Source organism: Mustelus asterias, unplaced genomic scaffold (assembly GCF_964213995.1).
Source record: "Mustelus asterias unplaced genomic scaffold, sMusAst1.hap1.1 HAP1_SCAFFOLD_198, whole genome shotgun sequence".
Classification (NCBI taxonomy): Eukaryota; Metazoa; Chordata; class Chondrichthyes; order Carcharhiniformes; family Triakidae; genus Mustelus; species Mustelus asterias.
This window is the reverse complement of record NW_027590190.1, coordinates 345,689-364,676: the sequence shown is the minus strand read 5'-3', so window position 1 is coordinate 364,676 and position 18,988 is coordinate 345,689. Positions and strand designations below refer to the sequence as shown.

Genomic DNA, 18,988 nt, shown 5'->3' with positions numbered 1-18,988 from the left:
CAATGCTTCTATGAATGAAGGTGGTCTTGATGATGATGTGGACATGTGGCTGGAAGCTCATCTTGGGATGAACTATTTCACCCTGTTTGTGAACAGCCTAGTCCAGCCTCAGACAGTTGCCAGGAGGAGAGATAAAGTTGTTGGCGAGGGAGTGGAGTTTGTAGTGGGGACTGAACACAATGGGTTCAGTCTTCCCAGTATTTATATGAAATAAATTTCTGTTCTTTCAGTACTGGATGTCAGACAAGTCAGGATGGTGTATGGGTTGGAGAGGAACTTGGAGCTGATGCTGTTCACAGGATTTGGAAATTCTGTCAAAGTTCCTGTTGAGTTGTAGATGTATATAAAATCTCTCTCCTCACATCCGGCCTCTCCTACTTCTCTCTGTTTCCACTCAGAGTGTGGAGATGCCGGCGTTGAACTGGGGTAAGCACGGAAAGAGGTCTCAGGACACCAGGTTAAAGTCCAACAGGTTTATTTGGTAGCATAAGCCTTTCGGAGCGCTGCTCCTTCATCAGGTGAGTGGGACTTCTGTTCACAAACATGGCATATAAAGACACAAACTCAATTTACAAGATAATGGTTGGAATGCGAGTCTTTACAGGTCATCAAGTCTTAAAGGTACAGGCAATGTGAGTGGAGAGAGGGTTAAGCACAGGTTAAAGAGATGTGTATTGTCTCCAGCCAGGACAGTTAGTGAGATTTTGCAAGCCCAGGCAAGTTGTGGGGTTTACAGATAGTGTGACATGAACCCAAGATCCCGGTTGAGGCCGTCCTCATGTGTGATTGACAGATCCATGCTCACTGCTTCCTGCCCTGGACGCAGAGAGCTGAAAATTTCCATGCAGGCTGCCAGACAGATAAATGTCTACATTAGTGGAGTAAATATGTGTGGAATATACAGACTGAATTCACTTCATTCCCTTCAGTTGCTGCAAGCCCCCAATTTCCCCCAGAATGAGAAAAGAAATGGAAAGGGGGAAACATTGATTTCCTCCCAGATGTTGTCCAGAGGAGGGAGTTTCACTCTGAAGCTCATTGGACAACTTCCACATTGTGACGTCACAATGGAGCCCTGCCTGAATCAGCCAATAGGAATCACTCTGCTCCGTGTTGATGTCTCCACCTTCCAGTGCGCAGGCCCGGGCGGGCGGACCCGGGAGCCCCGCCTCGTGTGCAGGGGAGAACCCACCCTCTGATCTTCATGCTGAGGTGTTGACCAATGGGAAGAGTTGGAGGACTGGAAGGACTCTGGTCTTCCAGCCAACCAGAGCGCGGGCTTTGTGTGAATGAAGATTGATCTTCAGACAGACTCAAACTTCCCCCTGTCGCCAACATCTGTGAGTGGGAAAGATTGGATTGTCCAGCCAGTCCACCATATTGGCCGTTCGCTTTGCGTGTTGGCCAGTATAGTGTGCTCCAGGCAGGGGGCGGGCAGAGGATAAGGAGTTCAAGGCGGGCTTAATGCGCGCCTTGCGGTGAGCTTTTGGAAATGTGGCCGCTGGGAGGAACGCCTTGGTCGGCGTGAAGTTTCTGTTTCAAGTGCTTGGGTTCGTGACTTGTGCAAGAACTTTTTGTTTCGGCTCGGGCTTGTTGAATGCTGCTCTCGCTGGGATTCCTGTGCCTTGAAAGGCGTGGCCCAGGTAGATGCAATCTCGGAAGACCCAAGCCAGGGAGGAGCCATTTGGGAACTATGGTTTCGGAAGGTTCAGCCGCGGAAGGTGTGACCCCAGACGGTGCAGCCCCAGTGGGTGTGATTTTGGAAGTTCTGGCCCGGAGTGGTGGACTTTGGAGGACTGTAGTTGAGCGTTGTCGACTTCGGACGGTGGAATGTTGATGGGCGAAGCTCTGGAAGGCGATGCCTCCGAAATGTTTCACAATTGTATGGTTGTTCATGGATTGTTTGTTATTGTAATATGTGGTTTTCCTGTTATGATAGTTGGTGGTTTGTTCCGGCCCCCGTCTATTTTCTTGCGTTATTTGTGGCCTGGGGGGCATCCCCCCCTGGATAAAGTCACCCCCGGGGGGTGTGACATCCACTTGGGGAAAGTTCTGGGTGGTGAAGCCCCGGATATAGTAACACCAGAGGGATTTTATTCTCCGGGAGAAAAATTGGGAAGGCAGGCCCGAACTGAGTACCCTGGAGAGACTCTCCCACCGCCCCGGCTGAAATTCCGGAAGGGATTCCGGATTGAGTAGGTTCGGGGTGGTTTCCCCATTTCCCCCCTCCGGCTGAACATCCGTAAGGTGTAACCCCCGGATATGAGTACCACTGGAGGGTTGCATCCCCCGGCAGGTGGACAAACCCAGGGGACGGTGCCCTTATGCTTCAGTGTTTATTTTTTGTTGTGTACAGTTGTAGTGTTGTGTTAATGTTTGTAGATTTGTAGATTATGATTTGTAAATGGAGGTGTATTTTGAGGGCAATGCCCTGGAAAACTGTAATTGATGATGAACCCTTCCGAAATGGAAGGTAGTAATTGATAAATGGATGGTGTTAGCCATCGGTAATGTATTTTTCAGATTTGTTCTTTGTTCATTTGTAATTGTTTTGTAATATCGTGTTTGTACTAACCAACGGAAAATCTTTGCATTGTTTGTGGCCTGGGGGTATCCCCCCCCCCCGGATAGAGTGACCCCCGGGGGGTGTGACATCCAGTTGGGGAAAGTGTCCGGGGCACCCAGAGGGGTAACACCGGGGGGGTTTTGTTCTCCGGGAGAAAAATTGGGAAGGCAGGCCGAATTGAGTATCCCGGAGAGCTTTTCCCACCGCCCCAGCCGAAAATCCGGAAGGCAGTCCGGATTGAGTAGGTTTGGGGTGGTTTTCCTGTCCCCCTGCCTCCAGTCGAACATCCGTCAGGTGGAACCCCCGGACCTGAGTACCTCTGGAGGGTTGCATCCCCCGGCAGGGGAAAAACCCGGGAGGCGGTGCCCTGGAGGGCGGCGGATATGCTGCAATGTTTATTCTTGTTGTGTTGTACTAATGTTTGTCACTTTGTAGATTATGATTTGTAATTGGAGGTGTATTGAGAGGGCAATGCCCTGGAAAACTATGACCGTTAGTGAACCCTTCCGAAATAGAAGGTAGTAACTGATAAATGGATGGCGTTAGCCATTGGTAATGTATTTTTTTCACATTTGTTCTTTGTGTATTTGTAACTGTTTTGCATTAACGTATTTGTAATAAACAAAAAGAAACCAACATCTGTGAGTAAATCACTTTCTCTTCAACCCTCTTTCCATTTCTTTTCTCATTCTGGGGGAAATTGGGGACTTGCAGCAACTGAAGGGAAAGGAAGTGAATCCAGGGAATGTGCAGACGCTGGAAAGGTTGCCCCAGTTTCTCTCTCTCTCAAACCAGAAAATGATCCATTTCTCCCCACTGTTTGCTGTTAGCCAATCTTCTATCCACGCCAACATGTTAACCCCGCAGCATGAATTTTTATTTGCTGCAATAACCTTTGATGTGGCACCTCATCAAATGTCTTCTGGAAATCTAAGGACAGCGCATCCACCGGTTTCCCTTTATCCAATTCCCGATGGGGAATTATAGAAAATTGAACAACACATCAACTATCTCACTCTGTTAAGACCCGAGAATGGAGCCCAGCAGGACCCGAGGACTCATCAGCCCACAGCTCCAACAGTTTGCTGAGGACCACTCCCCTGGGAATTGTGCTTTTTCAGAGTTCATCCCACACTCCTGTTTTCTGATTTCCAGCTGTTTCTGAGTTTGAACTGTATCCTCTATTGTGAACACCAAGGCAAAATACTTGTTCAATTCATCTCCCAGCTCCTTATTTTTCATCATCAATTCCTGGACTCACTTTCTATTAGACAGTTAAGAAATGAGGTGGAGCAAGTGACTGAAGTGTCAGTCAGGGAGCACTATTGGGAGCACCAATAGTTCCAAAATAGTTCTGGAAAAAGATAGGACAGGTCCACAGGTCAAGGCCCTAAACTGGAGCAGGGCCACTTTTGTGGGCATTAGGCAGGATCTAGCAGATGTCGATTAGGTGAGTTTGTTTGAAGGGAAAGGAATGACTGGCAAATGGGAGGTTTTAAAAGTGTGATATCAAGAGTCCAGGGGCAGTATATTCCTGTTAAGATGCAGGGAAAGAATGGTAAATTTAAGGATCTCTGGCAGACATTGGGCTCTGGTCAGGTAAAAGAAGGAAGCATACATTGGGTTTAGGCAATCGGGGACAAGTGAATCACTCTGACTATAAAAAGTGTAAGAAAATACTGAAGAGGGAAATCAGGAGGACAAAAAGAGGGTCTGATATGGATCTGGCAGGTAAGATTAAAGAAAATTCCAAGAGGTTCTATCACTATCTTAAGAGTAAAAGGGTGGTGAGAGAGAGAATAGATCTCCTTAAAAATCAGTATGGCCATCTGTGTGTGGAGCCACAGGAGATGGGTGAGATTTTTAATGAATACTTCTCCTCTGTGTTGACTGCGGAGAGCACCATGGGTGCGAAAGCAATAAGGGAAACAAGTGGTGATGTCTTGGGCACACGCATGTTACTTGGGAGGAGGTATCTGCAGCCTTATAAAAGCAAATTACTGCGGATGCTGGAATCTGAAACCAAGAGAGAAAATGCTGGAAAATCTCAGCAGGTCTGGCAGCATCTGTAAGGAGAGAAAAGAGCTGATGTTTCTTGTCCAGATGATCCTTTGTCAAAGCTTTGAAACATCAGTTCTTTTCTCTCCATACAGATGCTGCCAGACCTGCTGAGAATGGGGAGAGAGTGTGTGGGATGGAGATTTACAGCTTTTGGGGAATGAGAGAGGAAAGAATGTTCCATAGAAATTGTCTGTTCTGAATTTCTATGCTGTACTGACACTGATGACTTTTGGAAACTTATTTTACAGGATATTGAAAGAAGAATCACAGACTGAAATCTCAAACATCACGTCTAGACGTGACAGAATCATATTCCTTGGGACCTCAATATCATCGGACTTTGAATCCAGAAGGAGAAATGATTGTCCAGTCTGTCGATTTGAAAGGATTTAAAATGTCAGTGTGAGTGAAAAAGCATCAACACACTGCCACACTTGAGTGAGTGTGTTCCAGTGCACTGACTAAAGAGCTTTAACCAGTTACACAGTCTGAATAAATATCACAACATTCACAGCGGGTAGAGACTGTAATCTTGTTCTGTGTGTGGACGAAGTTTCAACTAGTTGTCCACCCAAGAGAGAGGCAAGGACGCCTGCACCATGGAGAAACCATGGAAATGTGTGGACTGTGGGAAGGGATGCAGAACCCCATCTCAGCTGGAAGCTCATCGGCGCAACCACACTGGGGAGAGGCCGTTCATCTGCTCTCAGTGTGGGAAGGGATTCACTCGGTCAACCAACCTGCAGTCACACCAGCGAGTTCACACTGGGGAGAGACCATTCACCTGCTCTCAGTGTGGGCAGGGATTCATTCAGTTCTGCAGCCTGCAGACACACCAGCGAGTTCACACTGGAGAGAGGCCATTCACCTGTTCTCAGTGTGGGAAGGGATTCACTCGGTCATCCCACCTGCAGAGACACCAGCGAGTTCACACTGGGGAGAGTCCATTCACCTGCTCTCAGTGTGGGAAGGGATTCACTCAGCCATCCCACCTGCAGAGACACCAACGCATTCACACCGGGGAGAGGCCGTTCACCTGCTCTCAGTGTGGGAAGGGATTCACTCAGTCATCCAACCTGCGGACACACGAACGAGTTCACACTGGGGAGAGACCATTCACCTGCTCTCAGTGTGGGCAAGAATTCACTCAGTTATGCACCCTGCGGACACACCAGCTAGTTCACACTGGGGAGAGGCCGTTCACCTGCTCTCAGTGTGGGAAGGGTTTCAGCGTTTCATCCCAGCTGCTGAGACATCAACAGGTTCACGAGTGATTCCAGGGGTTGGATTCTGCTGTTATTGTTTCTGTTCTCAATTACATCCAGGATTGCATTTTGTTCATTCTCACAGTTGGTCAATGGGAAGGGTCAGAGGGTTTCTTTGTGCTGGACTGGCTGGTCTCAGCCTCCAGTGGGCTGATGCTCTTTGAGTCTTTTTGTGAATGCCTGGTTTCAAATGTCACAAGGATCACAGAGTGACAGGGTGTTAGGAAGTTTAGAGATATTTAGTCAGAAGAAAACAGAGGTTGGCAGTGCAAAGGTACATTTCTGAATGGAGGGCTGTGACAAGTGACATTCCTCAGGGATCAGTGCTGGGACTTTTGCTGTTTGTAATATATATAAATGATTTGGAGGAAAATGTAACTGGTTTGATTGGTAAGTTTGTGGACGACACAAAGGTTGGTGGATTTGCGGATAGCGATGGGGACCGGCAGAGGATACAGCAGGATATGGATCAGTTGGAGACTTGGGCGGAGAGATGGCAGATGAAGTTTAATCCGGAAAAATGTGAGGTAATGCATTTTGGAAGGTCTAATACAGATGGGAAATATACAGTAAATGGCAGAACCCTGAAGAGTATTGATAGGCAGAGGCATCTGGGTGTACAGGTACACAGGTCATTGAAAGTGGCAATGCAGGTGGAGAAGATAATCAAGAAGGCATACGGCATGCTTGCCTTCATCGGCCGGGGCATTGAGTTTAAAAATTGGCAAGTCTTGTTGCAGCTTTATAGAACCTTAGTTGGACCGCACTTGGAATCTAGTGTTCAATTCTGGTCACCACACTACCAGAAGGACGTGGAGGCTTTGGAGAGGGTACGGAAAAATATTTATCAGGATGTTGCCTGGTGTGGAGGGCATTAGCTATCAGGAGAGGTTGGAGAAACTTGGTTTGTTCTCACTGGAACGACGGAGGTTGAGCGGCGACCTGATAGAAGTCTACAAAATTATGAGGGGCATGGACAGAGTGGGTAGTCAAAAGCTTTTTCCCAGGGTGGAAGAGTCAATTACTCGGGGCATGGGTTTAAGGTGCGAGGGGAACTCCACCAGGCTCGTAAGGCACGATCTGCCCTTGACAAAGCCATGCTGAGTATTCTTGAGCATACTAAACCTCTCTAAATGCTCATATATCCTGTCCCTCAGGATCTTCTCCATCAGTTTACTAACCACTGAGGTTAGACTCACTGGTCGGTAATTACCTGGGCTATCCCTATTCCCCTTCTTGAAAATAGGACTAAAACCTCTCAAAAGTTTGAATATCTCTATTAAATCTTTCCTTAACCTTTCCTGCTCTATAGAGTGCAATTCCAGCTTCTCTAATCTCTCCATATGAATTATCCATCCTGAGGTCCCCAGTATCACAGATGCCCATCTTCAGCCAATTCGATTCACTTCAAGGGATATCAATAAGCAGCTGAAGGCAATGGATAAGGAAAAATCCAAACTGGCCAACTGCCCTCCAATGTCACGAGTCTCGCTCATCAGCAAAATGATGGAAGATGTTGTTGCCAACGGTGCGATCAAGCAGCATTTATACAGCAATAACCTGCTCACTGATGCTCATTTTGGGTTCCACCGAGGACCACTCACCTCCTGCCTCATTTACAGCCTTTGTCCAAACATGGACAAAAGAGTTGAACTGGGTGATGTTGGAGTGATTGCCATTGACATCAAGGCAGCATTTGACCCTGCGTGGCATCAAGCAACCCGATTAACATTGAAGTCAATGGGAATCAGGGGGAAACTCTCCACCGGCGAGAGCCACATCCCGCACAGAGGAGGATGATCGCGGTTGTTGGAGGCCAATCATCTCAGCCCCAGGGTAGTGTCCGAGGCCCATCCATCCTCAGTTGCTCCACCAATGACCTTCCCCCCCATCATAAAGTCGAAAGCGGAGCTGTTCATTGATAATTGCAGTCCTCATGACTGGGAATGATACCAGGGATGAGGATTTTGTTTTATTCTTTCAGGGGATGTGAATGTGACTGGCAAGGCCAACATTCATTGCGCATCACTGATTGCCCTTGTGAAGAAAGTGAGCCACTTTCTTGAATCGCTGCAATCCATCTGGTGTAGGTATACCCACAACGCTGTTAGAGAGTTCCAGGAATTTGATGCAGTGACAGAGAAGGAATGGTGATTGATTTTCAAGTCAGAATGGTGTGTGATGTGGAGTACAATTTGCAGATGGTGGCATTCCCATACGCTGGCTGCACTTGTTTTTCAAGTGGTAGAAGTTAGGGTTTGGAACATGCTGTGAAAACAGCCTTGGTGATTTCTTGCAGTGTATCTAATATGTGGATACACTGCCACCATTGTGGGCTGATGGTGGAGAGTGAATGTTTAAGGTGGTATTTGAGATGCTGATCAGGCGAGCTACTTTGTCCTGGATATGATCTACAAAATTGTTGCAGGTACACTCATCCAGGTAGGGAATATTCCACCTTACTCCTGATTTATACCTTGTGAATCATGGCAAGCCTTTGGGGAATCATTAAGTGAGTAACCTGCCACAAAACTCCCAACCTCTGATCTGCTCCTGTAACCACAGTATTTAAATGACTGGTCAATGGTAACCCCAAAGTTATTGCTGGTGGGGCATTCACTGACGGTAATGCCATTGAATATCAAGGGAAGATGGTTAGATTTTCTTGCTGGAAATAGATATTTCCTGATAATTATGTGGTGTCAATATGAATTGACAATCAGCTCCAACCTGAATGTTGTCCTGGTCCTGCGCTGCATGCGGGCAGCTTCAGTATTCAGAGTTGTGAATGGTCATATACACTGCAATCATCAGTGAACATCCCCGTTTCCCACCCTACGGTGGGGAGACGGTAATGAATGAAGCCGCTGAAAATGATTAGGCCCAGGAGACATGAGGAACAACAAAATATATTTATATAGCGCCTTAAAATAATAAAACATCCAGGGAGCATTGTAGAGTAAAGTATGATATTGAGCCACAGAGAAGATATCAGGTTAGATGACCAAAAGTTTGGTCAAAGTGGTCGATTTTAAGGGGTGTGTTAAAGGAGTAAAGCGAGGTGGAGAGTTGGAGAGTGTAGGGATGGTATTCCAGAGGTTGGAGCCTAAGCAACTGAAGGTAGAGCTTGCAATGGTGAAGCAAGGGCAGGGACAAACTAAAGACCAGAATTAGAGCAGTGTAATATATTGAGGGTTGTGGGGCTTATAGGAGATTATAGATATTGGGACAGGCAAGGTCATGGAGTGATTTGAAACCAAGGATGAGAATTTTAATATTAAGTTGTTGCTTTACTGGGTGGATCATCGTGCACAAGGGTGATAGTGGAATAACACTTAATGTGAGTTTAAACATGGCCAGCAGAGTTTTAGATGAACCCTGCAGTGACCCTTGCAGTGATGACTGACCTCCAACAACCACAGCCATCCTCGTCTGTACCTGGTATATCCCCAACCGGTGGAGAGTTCCCCCCGCCAAATCCCACCGACTCCAACCCTGTGTAGGTCCCTTTCTGCCACACTCAGTCAAATTAAGTCTTGATGGATTTTCTTTGTTCTTTTTTTTGTTTTTTTTTTGTTTTCTTTGAGAAAACAAAATTTTCTTTGTTCGTCGTTCTGTTTGGCACATCCCAAATGCTCATCCAATTTCCTTTGTAATTGTTTATTGTCTCCACTTCCTCCACCCTCGTAGGCAGCGAGTTTCAGGTCATTACCATTCGCTGCATCAGAATATTCTTCCTCACATCTCCCCCCCCCCCCCCCCCCCCCTTGCATCTCTGACCCAAAACAAGAAATCTGTGTCCCCCTCGTCCTTGTCCCTTCAGCTAATGGGAACAGCTTTTCTTTGTCCACCTTATCTAAACCTGTCAGAATCTTGTCCACCCCTATCAAATCTCCCCTCAACCTCCTTTGCTCCAAGGAGAACAACCCCAGCCTGACATCGACAATAAAGAACAAACTAACATAATATGTTCCTGTCTGAAATCAAATGGGAATGTTTAATTTCTGTTTTAAAGATATTGTGAATATATTGTCCTGGACAATAAAGGAATCAGCTATAACTGAGCAAGAAGAATTCGGTTTCAAGGTGGAATTGACTGGAATATTCTCTCTGGATTTAAACAATGGAGAAACTGCAAACATGGAAGAAAATAAATTTCAAAATGTGAACTCTGAACAGACTGTTTTCAAAATAGAACTTGAAAATTCACAACTGAACAGCAATGAAGACTCTCCTTTTGCAGGAGGAACTTTGGACTATAATTATTGTAAAAAGAAAAGTTTCAGAAAAGACTGCAAGCAGTAATTTCCATCTTCAGTGGACTGAATTCCTGGACATGGAACCCAGCAGTGTGCTGTTACCAAGCTGGACTTGTGAATGTGAAGTGGACAATGGAGGGATTATTGTGTCTGTTGCAGGTTATAAGATAGATCAACACAGGAAAACAGTGGATTTAGGAACAGGAGGAGGCCATTTGGCCCTTCGAGCCTGCTCCACAATTCAATAAGATCATGGCTGTTGTTAAGATATACAGCATGTTGTATATTGTAATATTCTAAATGGGATATTATGAAGGTGATACATTTTCATTTTTTCCTGTTTTTGTTCCAAAAATCTAATTTCATAATTCCTATGTTTTAGAAATAAGAATTAGTTGCAAGAATTGCTTTTAAAAAATGGAAAACCTGGATGGAGAATCTGACAAAAATACCCTCAGGGAATTTGCAGTCACAAAGCATGGCCCATGTTGGTTTAAGAAGTCAAAACTCGAGAGGTAAGAACTGTAAAAGGTCAGCTGGGTCTTTTAGCTGGAGACATTGGGTCTGACAATTATTGTACTGTTTTTGTTAGGTGAATTCTTCATGCAGACCTCAGGGAAAAAAGGTTTCGTTTTGAAGCTAGATATCTGTCAGATATTCCACCTGGTCTCTGTTACCATGGGGATATGTGATTCAGGGTGGAGCCTTGGTTAGAATTAGACCATAAGATATAGGAGCAGAATTAGGCTATTTGGCCCATCAAATCTGCTGTGCCATTTGATCATGGCTGATAAATCTCAATCCCATTCTCCTGCCTTTTCCCCGGAACCTTTTGAGTCCTTTCCAATCAATGACCTGGTTCCAGCGGACAGTCTGCAGTTAGCTTGGAAGCCACCAGTTGTGGGACCAGGAGCTGTGAACCAGCTGTGGGACCAGAAGCCGAGAGGACCATTAGAAACCAGGGGTGTTTCCAACATTTAAATCCGTCAGCAAGAATGCAGTGAAGCCCATGTTTGGACTGAGGAGTCCACAGTTTGAGAGCTTAAAGGAAAATTGGAGGCTTGTTTAGTGAAAGGATAATGGATGGACTCCCATAAACTCTTGGAGCTTGGAGAATATCTGGAGTACTGGGGAGAATTAAAGTGAATTGTGGAGAGCTTTGACATACCTTTGGGATGGTCCTAGGAACAGAAGTGAATGAACCTTCAAGATATCATTAAGTATAAAGAAACTCTTGGGGGGAGGTAAAAAAATATAACTAGGTTTATATCATAAATCTTTATTGACTAGTATTCAATTTGTAGTGTGTCTTTTTAAATTTTATTTAAACATACAGTAAAGTTTGTTTTTGTTTAAAAATGTGGAATCTTGTGATGTAATTCTTTCAGTTAATCACTGGGTGTTCGAATTTCTCTGCAAACGTTAACAGTCCTGACCGGGATCGCAAAAATTCACACAAACAGTGTTTCAAAACAAATCGAAGAAAAAGATGTTTATTCTCCTTCAGTCCAAACGTTACACATGAAGAAACCCTCTTCTGGTATCTCCAATAATTTGTTGCTTCGAGCAATTCTTTTCATGGAACAATCAGATAATTGATGACTGAAAATGGAACTAATTGTATCCCTTTAAAGCAGGAGGGCGATCGCCCGGCACAGAGGGGAATTAGGGATTTCTCCCATAGACCAATTGACGGATTCTACCCTCCAACCACCTGAAGTGAATTCTTTACATGAATCATCCGTGCCAGTGCAGTTATCAACTTGCAGTTTGGCTGATCAGAAAATGCTTTGTTGCTGATTTTCCTTGTGTTAGGAAGTGACAATGCCAAGGCCAGATCTTGTTTCCTCCTTGATCGGGATGTAACCCGTGTCCACATCGCCACTTCATTCTTCCACTGGTTGTATGGTTCAGACTCCGAGAGCATCAGCAGGTAATCAGACCCTGACAATTCCCACTGCCTTTCAGTCATTTCTCACAAAAGCTGCTGGGATTGGAAGCTTCTGTCTGAAATATACTTTCTTTTAGTTTCCAACCTTCACCATTAGACAAGCATTTTCTGTTACCATGTTATAATCCTGACAGCCTTGGGGCGGAGTCAATCTTTATTTGGTATAGATTTGTTCACAGAATCAAACATTACAGGTTCAACTCTGACTCCAAGCTATATTAGTGAGTCCCACTTTTTACCTGCTCATTATAACTGTCTAATCAGCGCCCTCCATCTGAATAAACTTAACCTCTATTGATATAATTAACAGCCACAGTCAGAGCATCCAAAAGATCACTAATGGGTGTGACTGCCATGGTGTCTCAGCAGCTTGGGTGAACAAGTGAATCCTTTCCCACACACTGAGCAGGTGAATGGTCTCAGTTTGGAAACTAAGGGAAAATAAAATTTCAGGCAGAAGCTTCCAATCTGGTAGGTTTTATGAGAAATCACTGAAAGTGAGTGGGAATTATCAGGGTCTCTCCCCAGTGTGAATTCCCTGATGTTTCAGTAGGTCAGATGATGTTCTAAACCTCTTTGCACAGTGAGAGCTCCTGAACGGAGTCTCCTCAGTGTGAATGCGCTGGTCGACCCTCAGGTAGGCTAAGGTTTTAAAGCAGCTCCCACAGTCAGAGCATTGAACAGGTTCCTTATTGGGGGAGGTGCCTCAGTATTCCAGCAGACTGGATGATTGACTGAGTCACTTCCCACACACACATCAGATGAATGGCCTTTCCCCAGTGTGTAATCATTTGTGTCTCAGCAGACTAGATAATTGAGTGAATCCCTTCCCACACTCGGAGCAGATGAATGGCCTCGGCCCAGTGTGAATGCGTTGGTTTGTCAGCGGGAGGGATGAGTGAGTGAATCCCTTCCCACGCTCTGAGCAGGGGGACAGTCCCTTACCCGTGTGAAATCGCTGGTGGTTCTGCAGGGTAGATGACTGAGTGAATCCCTTTCCACACACACAACAGGTGAATGGTCTCTCCCCATTGTGAACCCGCTGGTGTGTCAGCAGGGCAGACGAATCGCTGAATTTCTTCCCACACTCAGAGCAGGTGAATGGCCTCTCCCTGATGTGAAGTCGCTGGTGATTCCTCAGGGTGGATGAATCACGAAATCCCCTTCCAAACTCAGAGCAGGTGAACGGTGTCTCCACAGTGTGGCTGCATCGAAGGGTTTCCAGCTTCGAGGGACAATTGAATCCCTTCCCACAGTCCCTACATTTCCATGGTCTGAGTGTCTTTGTACATCTCCAGGTTCAGATGAAGGTTTGACCCCACAGATAACACATACATGGTCTCTCTCTTCACTGTGAATCCTTCAATCTTTTCCAGGCTGTGTAACTGGTTAAAGCTCTTTCCACAGTCAGTTCACTGGAATACTCTCACTCGAGTGAATGTGTCTCAGTGATTTTCCAGTCACACTGATGTTTAAACAGTTTGAAGGAACAGACAAACATTTCCCATTCTAGTTTCAAATGCCGATGGTATTCAGATCCTGAATAATTGGGTGACTCTGTCAGATCCTAACGTCATGTTTGTTGAGATTTGTGTCTGTAAATTCTCCCCTTCTAATAGCCTGTGAAAGAAATTCACAAGAATCATTGCTGCCAGTACAGGATAAAAACTCAGAACAGACAATTCTAGTTTCTGTGGAACATTCTTTCCTCTCATTCTTAACTTTGTAAATCTCCATCCCAAACACTCTCCCTCCATTCTCACTTTGCTGGACCTGAAATAGACATTGTCCTGAGGGTGCTGATTCATCCTAATCGACAGATCCGTGCTGACTGTTTCATGTACAGGACACATATTCCCGAAATCTTCACACAGGCTTGTGTCTAAGCATATAAAAAATTTGCATATTTAGTGGACTAAAAATGTAAGCAATATTCAGAACTCTATTACATGATTAGAGATACATGATTAGAGATTAGAGATTAAAGTCCAAAGATGTGCGGGTTAGGTTGATTGGCCATGTTAAAATTGCCCCTTAGTGTCCTGGGATGCATAGATGAGAGGGATTAGTGGGTAAAATATGTAGGGATATGGGGGTAGAGCCTGGGTGGGATTGTGGTCGGTGCAGACTCGATGGGCCGAATGGCCTCTTTCTGTACTGTAGGGTTTCTATGATTCTATGACAGATGGATGCGGAAGAACTTGACTTAGGGAGCAAGCAATCATGTTCTGGAACTCACTGACGATGAGAGTGGTGGAAGTGGAGACGACCAGTGATTTCAAAATAAAATTTGTCGGGCACTTGAAGGAATTAAACGTACTGGGGAACAGGGATATGGAGGAAAAATGGCACTGAGTGGATTCCCCGACAGAGACTGGGCACGGACTCAAGCTGCTGAATTGATTTATCTTGTGCTCTGCTGACTCTTTGACTGGAAAATATACAGAGTAGTTACAATACTATTCTGGAATTAAACAACATCAACTGTAATACAAATCCATAAATAATATACCTAATATGCACCATATGGTAAGAAGTATCACAACACCAGGTTAAAGTCCAACAGGTTTATTTGGAATCACAAGCTTTCAGAGCACTGCCCCTTCATCAGGTGAGAAGGAGCAGCGCGCTGAAAGCTCATGATTCCAAATAAACCCGTTGGACTTTAACCAGGTGTTGTGAGACTTCTTACTGTGCCCACCCCAGTCCAACACCGGCATCTCCACATCATATGCACCATATAACAACACCAGACATATCAATGTTGTTACGATCCTCATGGTCACCTTATAATAAACAAATTCCCACAAATCCCAATGGAATAAACTGAAAGACAATGTTTCATTTTAAAAAAATTTTACTTTAAAAATTAATCTAAAATTAACATCACTGAATCATGCATTAAGAAACAGTGTTTGAATAGACAGGATAAATTACACTTTAAAAAGCTCGGACAATAAAAACAGGTTCCACAAAATCACAAACATTTCCCCCTCAGTATATTTGGCTCTAATTCCAGTTCCAGAGAATTTCTCTGTCTCTGTATTTCCCAGGGGGAGAAAGAAAGTGTTTTCCTCACAGATGTTGTCCAGAGGAGGAAGTTGGAGTCTGTGTTTGAAGTTTGAGTCTGTGTGTGAAGTTTGAGTCTGTGTGTGAAGTTTGAGTCTGTGGTGAAGTTGGAGTCTGGTGAAGTTTGAGTCTGTGGTGAAGTTTGAGTCTGTGGTGAAGTTTGAGTCTGTGTGTGAAGTTTGAGTCTGTGGTGAAGTTGGAGTCTGTGGTGAAGTTTGAGTCTGTGGTGAAGTTTGAGTCTGTGGTGAAGTTTGAGTCTGTGGTGAAGTTTGAGTCTGTGTGTGAAGTTTGAGTCTGTGGTGAAGTTTGAGTCTGTGGTGAAGTTTGAGTCTGTGTGTGAAGTTTGAGTCTGTGGTGAAGTTTGAGTCTGTGGTGAAGTTTGAGTCTGTAGTGAAGTTTGAGTCTGTGTGTGAAGTTTGAGTCTGTGGTGAAGTTTGAGTCTGTGGTGAAGTTTGAGTCTGTGGTGAAGTTTGAGTCTGTGGTGAAGTTTGAGTCTGTGTGTGAAGTTTGAGTCTGTGTGTGAAGTTTGAGTCTGTGTGTGAAGTTTGAGTCTGTGTGTGAAGTTTGAGTCTGTGGTGAAGTTTGAGTCTGTGGTGAAGTTTGAGTCTGTGGTGAAGTTTGAGTCTGTGTGAAGTTTGAGTCTGTGTGAAGTTTGAGTCTGTGTGAAGTTTGAGTCTGTGTGAAGTTTGAGTCTGTGTGTGAAGTTTGAGTCTGTGTGTGAAGTTTGAGTCTGTGTGTGAAGTTTGAGTCTGTGGTGAAGTTTGAGTCTGTGGTGAAGTTTGAGTCTGTGTGTGAAGTTTGAGTCTGTGTGTGAAGTTTGAGTCTGTGTGTGAAGTTTGAGTCTGTGTGTGAAGTTTGAGTCTGTGTGTGAAGTTTGAGTCTGTGGTGAAGTTGGAGTCTGTGGTGAAGTTTGAGTCTGTGGTGAAGTTTGAGTCTGTGTGAAGTTTGAGTCTGTGTGAAGTTTGAGTCTGTGTGAAGTTTGAGTCTGTGTGAAGTTTGAGTCTGTGTGTGAAGTTTGAGTCTGTGTGTGAAGTTGGAGTCTGTGTGTGAAGTTGGAGTCTGTGTGTGAAGTTGGAGTCTGTGTGTGAAGTTTGAGTCTGTGGTGAAGCTACAAACAGAAGCTGTTCTGTTTCAAATCAAACTGCGGGACTTGGAAGAAAATGATGGGAAGAGATTTTGCAAAGTCCCCTCCCCCACTCCCTCAGCTGGCAGCCCAGCACGCAGGCGCAGAGAGCGCTGCTGAGCCGAGCTGTCCGGAGCAGGCGCAGAGAGCGCTGCTGAGCCGAGCTGTCCGGAGCAGGCGCAGAGAGCGCTGCTGAGCCGAGCTGTCCGGAGCAGGCGCAGAGAGCGCTGCTGAGCCGAGCTGTCCGGAGCAGGCGCAGAGAGTGCTGCTGAGCCGAGCTGTCCGGAGCAGCCGCAGAGAGCGCTGCTGAGCCGAGCTGTCCGGAGCAGCCGCAGAGAGCGCTGCTGAGCCGAGCTGTCCGGAGCAGGCGCAGAGAGTGCTGCTGAGCCGAGCTGTCCGGAGCAGGCGCAGTGCGGCTGCCGCCAGCGGTCGCTCTCGATCTCTTTTTGGAGCAGCCGCCGTAGAGAGAGGGGGGAGGGGGAGATCACCGCGCGGCTTCTCGCTCTGGCCGGAGCCGCCAGCCGGTTGCCTGGAAACCTTGGCTCGAGGAGGTGCAGGGGGAGGGGAACAATGGGTGGGGGCGGGGCTCCCGTGGACGCGCGCCCGGGCCTGCGCACTGGAACCACAGGACGTCACATGGGAACAGACTTATTCCTATTGGCTAATTCAGGCTCGGTTATATTGTGCCATCACAATGCGGAAGTTGGCCAATGATTGAAACTTCCGCCTCTGGACAACATCTGGGAGGAAATCAATGTTTCCCCCTTTCCATTTCTTTTCTCATTCTGGAGGAAATTGGGGACTTGTAGCAACTGAATGGTAAGGAAGTGAATCCAGTCGGTATATCCCACACATTGTTCGGCCGGCCAGATAGACATGTACCTGTTTGGCAGCCTGCATGGAGATTTTCAGCTCTCTGTGTTAAGGACAGGAAGGAGTGAGCATGGATCTGTCAATCAGCCTCAATCAGCACCTTCAGGAGAATTGGAAGGGTAAATATTAGATACAGCAGAGTGAGAATGGAGGGAGAGTGTGTGGGATGGAGATTCACAGCTTTTGGGGATTGAGAGAGAAAGAATGTTCCATAGAAACTGGAATTGTCTGTTCTGAATTTCGATCCTGTACTGACACTGATGACTTGTGTCAACTTGTTTTGCAGGATATTGAAAGAGGAATCACAGGCTAAAATCTCAAACGTCACATCTAGATCTGGCAGAGTCATATTCCTTGGGACCTGAATATCATCGGCCATTGAATCTGGAAGATTTGAAAAGATTTCAAACATTAGTGTGACTGGAAAAGCATCAACACACTTCCACATTCAAGTGAGAGTGTTCCAGTGTACTGACTGAAGAGCTTTAACCAGTTACACAGCCTGAATAAATATCACACCATTCACAGCGGGGAGAGACTGTTCTGTGTGTGGACAAGGCTTCAACTGATTGGCCACCCAAGGGAGAGGCAAGGACACCTGCACCATGGAGAAACCATGGAAATGTGCAGACTGTGGAAAGAGATACAGATACCCCTCTCTGCTGGATGCTCATCGGCGCAACCACACTGGGGAGAGGCCATTCATCTGCTTTGAGTGTGGGGAGGGATTCATTCGGTTCCCCCACCTGCAGACACACAAGCGAGTTCACACTGGAGAGAGACCGTTCACCTGCTCTCAGTGTGGAAAGGGATTCACTGTGTCATCCACTTTGCAGAGACACCAGCGAATTCACACTGGGGAGAGGCCATTCACCTGCTCTCAATGTGGGAAGGGGTTCAACCAGTTATCCAACCTGTGGACACACCAGCGAATTCACACTGGGGAGAGGCCATTCACCTGCTCTCAGTGTGGAAAGGGATTCACTCGGTTATCCGACCTGCAGACACATCAGCGCGTTCATACTGGGGAGAGGCCGTACACCTGCTCTCAGTGTGGAAAGGGATTCACCATGTCATCCACTTTGCAGAGACACCAGCGAATTCACACTGGGGAGAGGCCGTTCACCTGCTCTCAGTGTGGAAAGGGATTCACTCAGTTATCCCACCTGCAGACACATCAGCGCATTCACGCTGGGGAGAGGCCGTTTACCTGCTCTCAGTGTGGGAAGGGTTTCGCTCAGTCATCCGTCCTGCAGACACATCAGCGCATTCACACTGGGGAGAGGCCGTTTACCTGCTCTCAGTGTGGGAAGGGTTTCGCTCGTTCATCAAACCTGCAGAGACACCAGCGAGTTCACATGGGGAGAGGCCATTCACCTGCTCTCAGTGTGGGAAGGAATTCACTCAGTTGTCCCACCTGCTGAGACATCAGTGAGGTTACACTGGGGAGAAACCGTCCACCTGCTCAGCGTATAAAAAGGGTTCAGAATTTCATCACAGCTGCTGAGGCACCAACAAGTTCACAGGGGTTGGATTCTGCTGTTATTGTTTCTGCTCTCAATTACACCAGGACTGCATTCTGTTCATTCTCACAGTTGGTCAATGGGGAGGGTCGGAGGGTTTCTTTCTGCTGGACTGGCCGGTCTCACAACTTTGCCTCCAGTGGGCTGATGCTCTTTGAGTCTTGTTGCGAATACCTGGTTTCAAATTTCACAAGGATCACAGAGTGACAGGGTGTTAGGAAGTTCAGAGATATTTAGTCAGCATTTCTGTTTGAAACGCCCCCAGAAGCCCATCCAATTTCCTTTGTAATTGTTTACT

General features: G+C 46.1%; 1 protein-coding gene across 1 annotated transcript in view; it reads left to right on the top strand.

Moving 5' to 3' along the window:
- LOC144485546 (uncharacterized) overlaps window positions 1-18,703 on the top strand; it is an 85,319-nt gene extending 66,616 nt beyond the window's left edge. The window contains exons 3-4 of the mRNA XM_078203679.1: window positions 5,284-5,889; window positions 17,929-18,703. Of these exons, the coding sequence (XP_078059805.1) occupies window positions 5,284-5,889; window positions 17,929-18,591 (1,269 nt within the window). The 3' untranslated portion in view covers window positions 18,592-18,703. The remainder of the gene's footprint in view (window positions 1-5,283; window positions 5,890-17,928) is intronic.
- The last annotated feature ends 285 nt before the right edge of the window (window positions 18,704-18,988 follow it).